Genomic DNA, 5,883 nt, shown 5'->3' with positions numbered 1-5,883 from the left:
ACCGCGACATCAACGGCTGCTGGCTGCGTTAGCTGAACTTGGCTAGGCGCAAAAATCTAATTGTAACTTATTACGGAATATGACCCAAAAGTCATGTTTTTATTACTTTTGGGCAGTGGACCAGGGTGTCTACTTGTGATTTGTTTTGTTTTTTTGTTGTTTTTTTTACTTACCATTTGGAGGAGTCATGTCAGCACTTTGACTGGCCCATGAAATTTTTGAGTTGCCTATTTTTTAAAAGTATTCCACTTATCACCTTTTAAAATTTAATTAGCACTAAATTGGCTGTTGTGTAGGAAAGTGTCTAGAATGTCAGCTATAAATATTATCAAAGTTTTTGGTAGACGAAACATTTAGTGGATTAGAATAAAATTGTTTAGGTAGTCACAGATGCTACCCGTTATCTCTGAAATGAGAAGCTTCATCCCCAATTTTTTCTTATTTCACTTTAAGGGTGAGGGGTGGTTGTATTTATATCCGTGGTGTTTATGTCGATTGATACATTGCAGGTAGGAGTTTTAGCCACATATGTTACTATTGTCGTCTATGGGATTTGATTTGGTAGTATACACCCTTTAGTTTTTTGTCAAAACATATGTTTTTATGTTTGCTTGTTGTGCTTATTAATAAAAATACTTATAAATATTTTGAGGAAAATTACAAAATGGTGTACTTGACAAACAATGCTAACGGATAACATTTTTGTTTAGCGACACCACTAGAGCACATTGATTAATTAATCATCATCTACTGGATGTCAGACATTTGGCAATTCTGACACGTAGTCATAAGAAGAAACCCGCTAGACTTTTCCTAATGCAGCAAGAGATCTTTTACATGCACTTAGCAACAGACAGAAAAACACATACCACGGGCTTAAACCAGTTGTGGTGCACTATCTATTTGGAACGAGAAAAAAACACCAATCAGATGAATAGATCCACCGATGTTTCGATCCTGTGATGTAAGCACTTCAAGCGAACAGTCAACCGGCTGAGCAATGTTTTATTTTAATAGACTGGTTGGCTCCTACATTTCTCCAGAAAACACGTATTGGTTTGGCTGCATATTATACATACTTTAGAACCAGTCAGTTTTAAGTTGTTTTACAAATATTATATTTTGGATATACTTAAAGGCATATTGTCACAGACCAAAGAAAGAAACTAGAAAATATATATTTGGTCTTTAAAAATGTGATGGACTCCTTTCGATTCTACCCAGAACTTGTATTCCAATTTGTATGTGATACGGACTTTTATTCTAAATTTTAACTTTATCTATCTGTGATAATTATGTGTAATTGATAATACCTCAGCCCACCGTATGTGATATATATAAATAAATTGTATCTATCTGTGATATGTGTATTTGTGTTTTTGTTTTGTACACTTCTTTACGCTGTGTTTTATTGAACCCTAGAATTTTTACCTTGATGATGTTCATCACTTACTGTTTGCATTTACCATAGTTTGACAGCCAATAGCTGATGTATTTTTCGTGCTAGGGTGTCGTTAAACATCTATTATATTATATTATATTATATTATATTATATATTATATTATATTATATTATATTATATTATATTATATTATATTATATTATAATTATTATTAGATTAGAGAGGGCTTCACCTTGTACTGAATGTGTTTACCCTCTAAAAATAAAGAATTTTATTATTATTATTATTATTATTGTTATTACATTACATTACATTATATTGTTTTACTGTTGAAGGGGAAGTGCATATTTTAGAAGGAGGCGGATTATGGGGTGTGTATGTATTGTACCATATACAATGAATGTATTGTACATTATTCATTATACACAGACCGATAAAACATTGACCTTGCTTATTATAATACTCAATCTGCCTTGGTTTCATGCAACACATATAGGCCTACAGTTTTCCCGGAAACAAATAGTCTAATGTTTTTCTGTTAACGCTAACATATTTTAAAGAATATTGTACTTACAAACGTGTTTGTGCATTTATAATTGTAATGCCACACTACGACTGGTATATTATAGGCCATGATATGTGATATCTTGTTTGTGGGATGGTACATATAAACGATCCCTTGCTGCTAATGGGAAAATGTAGCAGGTTTCCTCTCTCAGACTATGTCAGAATTACCCAATATTTCACATCCAATAGCCTATGATTAATAAATCAATGTGCTCTAGTGGTGTCGTTAAACAAAAAGTTTAACTGATAATACCACACGTCAACGTGAGAAAATGAAAATCTGCAACTGTTGGCTTTTTGTTGTTGTTGTTGACTATGTATATGCATTCGTTTCAATTTATTTTCGTGCTTATATCTAATTAAGGTTCAAGCACGCTGCCATGGGTACACACCTCAGCTATCTGGGTTGTCTGTCCAGAACAGTGGGTTAGTTGTTAGTTGTTACTGAGAGAGAAGAGGGTGTAGTGACCTTACACCTACCCATTGAGCTCTTAAGAACTCACTCTAGGTTGGAGCCGGTATCGGGCTGCGAACCATGTACCTACCAACCTGTAGTCTGATGCCTTAACCACTGCGCCATCGAGGTAAAACATGCGCGAAAGATGTGCCTCTTACATTTCATATAGATATTTCTTTAAATCTGTATTCTTGAGATAGTTGTGCAAATATTTGTGGGATCTATTAACTTGTACATAAATAGAAGTAAAATATGATACTTACAATATTCAAGTCTGAGTCTTTAAAGGCATATTGTCACAGACCACTGACCTATTTAATGGTCTAACAAAGTATTACCTGAACAAAAATAATTTGATTTGTCCCTAAATGTACTTTATTCAACCATCTTCATAACCACAATACTCCATTTATTAATGATATTTTGTAAAAATAATTGAATTATGGCAATGGTCCATAATTCAAAAACTAAAATTGCCGAGAGGGTTGACCTGGATTTCACTCCATCATGGTTCAGTTAAGGTGATGCAATAGTTAGATTTGGTTTCCAACAATTAATGTAAATTTTAGTTATTATCCATTTTTAGAGAAATAAAGTCCTTAAATCCATGACCGTATGCTTTTAATTCTTTACTTTTTAGATGATAATCTGTTCGACTTCTATATTGAAACTATAATGGACTTCGACCACAATCCTAACGTGTGTCATCATCAGGTATCAAAGGTCAATGAATCCGGCACATTCTTTTGTAAACCTGCCCGGGACGCGCGGCATGTGAGGATCCAGAAGGAGGGTCTGAAAGAAGACAACGATGCTATTGTCTTCTGTGAAGTGGAAGTGTATGCGCACAGTACAGGTACAAGGGCGGATCACAGGGGGGTGGGGGGTGGGTGGAGGGGGCATGGTGACCTGTCCCTCATCAAAAGATTCAAAAGCCCGTTATGTGAACAATGTATATTTACAATTTTCATTTCACGAATTGCAAACATTTTATTGAAGTGCTCTTTAGTCCATTTGGCCTTTGACTTCCTAAAGTAATTATCTGATGCTCAAACTCGCACCTACAGACATGACCGCAGACATTAGTCCAGGAGATGGGGGTGCTGGGAGTGGGGAAGGGGGTACTCCATTACAGACTGAATTAACGATTCAATGTTTAGACAATCCATGTAGCAGAGATTGGGCGATTATTTGACAAGTTATCAATTACGTTTACAATTTCTTAAGAATGCCACGATTACGATTACAAGAAAATTGAAATCTATTGATTAAGAAGGCGAATACATTGTCCAGAATCATGATTACATTCCCACAAACTAAATTGACGATCAAAAGAAAGTATACCAGTTATTTTTTCATTCAAAGTATTAAAAACAACACAAAACACAAGTTGATGTAAATGTTATATTTTGAAAGTATAATAATTTGGCGATAAATAAACACGAGTATACTCAATAAAACCCATAACATGATAATATCACAGTTCACAACAGCGCTAGGGGTGAAATGTGCGATTTCATAAAGGACCACTCATAATGAAGGTGAATAAATTTGACCACTAAGAACATGTTTCAACAGCGTGTATGTCCACCATGTGCAAGTATGCAAGCATGGACCCGACGTCGGACAGATTTCCGTCAATGACAATAAGGTCTGTCCGCTGTTGGCCACAGATACCGCCCCAAACCATCACAGATCCTCCACCAAATGGTTCAGTCTCCTGAACACAGCACGGAGCTGTTCTCTCTCCTGCACGTCGGTATATCCGAGTCCTGCCATCAGCTCTGAATAACTGGAACCTGCTCTCATCAGAAAAGAGTACACGTTGCCAGTTCCAATGTTGCCAACGTTGAAACTGACGTGCCCAACGTAAACGTCGAAGTCGATGTTGCCTCGTCAATGTCATCCCTCTGAATGGTCGATAGGCCCTGATGCCATGCTGTCGTAGTCGACGACGTACAGTGTGACGACTGATGACATGTCCAAGGCCAGTCGCTGCAGATGACGTCATAGTGAGGAATCTGTTACGTAAGTGTAAGATGCGGATATGGCAGTCCTCGTTGACTATTGTAACGCGGGGTCTTTCACTTCATGGTCTGTCTGCAGTCCTGCCAGTCACCCTGTAACGCTGTATCAACCTGGTGATCGTCAGTTTTGTGCAATTCAGGATTCTTGCCACATGGGCATAACTCACACCCAACTGCACCATACCAATAGCTCTTTCTCTCTCTTTCTTCAGCAGTTAACCTTGCCATGTTCTCTGGTGTTTTACTGTTGACTGAGGCATGTTCTAAGCAATGGCACCTTTTTTTTACACCCTTATGTGCATGAGTATCATGCTTCTCGTGCAGTATAAATTTGATGAATAAACTCATTTTGCACGTGCGGCATCGCCCAAACACAGCAATGTGCGACTATTCGTCATTGATTGCATTATAACGAACAATACTGGAACCTATCTAACCTTCCATGAACGTGTATTGTGTTTATTTATCATACAAATAATTGGTATACTTTCTTTTGATCGTCAGTTTATATGCACAAGTAGAGAGATGAAAGAAAGAAAGAAAGAAATGTTTTATTTAATGACGCACTCAACACATTTTATTTACGATTATATGGCGTCAGACATATGGTTAAGGACCACACAGATTTTGATAGGAAACTCGCTGTTGCCACTACATGGGCTACTCTTTCCGATTAGCAGCAAGGGATCTTTATTTGCGCTTCCCACAAGCAGGATAGCACAAACCATGGCCTTTGTTGCAAGTGGTTTACACCTACCCATTGAGCCTTGCGGAGCACTCACTCAGGGTTTGAAGTCGGTATCTGGATTGAAAATACCATGCCTCGACTGGGATCGGAACCCAGTACCTACCAGCCTGTAGACCGATGGCCTAACCACGACGCTACTAAGGCCGGCAAGTAGAGAAACGATGTTACCGACATGAAAGTGTTTACTTCATTATTTCACAACCATACAAATTTCATTCAGTACGTGTTTTCTGGAGAAATTTAGGAGCCAACCAGTCTATTAAAATAAAACGTTGCTCAGTCGGTTGACAATGTACTAAATCATTTCATAAATTCATGAACGTATATATACTGCATACGTTTTGTTTTGTTTGCAGGGTACGGGGGTAATCGGTTCCCAAAACAAAATTTACAGGGGCGTAGACTGGGGGGGGGGGGTTTCGGACGAACCACACTCCCACCCCACCCCACCGCGCTTTCAGAACTAAAACATACAGGTTTATACATATCAAGTTTTTGGTGGTGCAAAAACAAAATAGAAAAAGGTCCACTTGGTTCATATTCGACGTCATTTTGGTGAGCGATTATAGTTTCGACAGGGGAATCCGAATTATTTTATGACGTCGCGTCCCAAAATGACGTCATTCGTTGTACACATGAAATCATTATGACGCACGTGTGTCATACTGATTATATTCCCCT

General features: G+C 37.7%; 2 protein-coding genes across 2 annotated transcripts in view; both read left to right on the top strand.

Moving 5' to 3' along the window:
• Window positions 1–139, top strand: part of LOC121377931 — a 90,189-nt gene extending 90,050 nt beyond the window's left edge. Inside the window, exon 9 of the mRNA XM_041506026.1 lies at window positions 117–139. Coding sequence (XP_041361960.1) covers window positions 117–139 — 23 coding nt within the window. The remainder of the gene's footprint in view (window positions 1–116) is intronic.
• A 2,915-nt stretch (window positions 140–3,054) lies between these two features.
• LOC121377281 overlaps window positions 3,055–5,883 on the top strand; it is an 18,983-nt gene continuing 16,154 nt past the window's right edge. Inside the window, exon 1 of the mRNA XM_041505217.1 lies at window positions 3,055–3,283. Coding sequence (XP_041361151.1) covers window positions 3,103–3,283 — 181 coding nt within the window. The 5' untranslated portion in view covers window positions 3,055–3,102. The remainder of the gene's footprint in view (window positions 3,284–5,883) is intronic.

This window comes from Gigantopelta aegis, chromosome 7 (assembly GCF_016097555.1).
Source record: "Gigantopelta aegis isolate Gae_Host chromosome 7, Gae_host_genome, whole genome shotgun sequence".
Taxonomy (NCBI): domain Eukaryota; kingdom Metazoa; phylum Mollusca; class Gastropoda; order Neomphalida; family Peltospiridae; genus Gigantopelta; species Gigantopelta aegis.
This window is presented reverse-complemented; position numbering and strand designations above follow the sequence as displayed.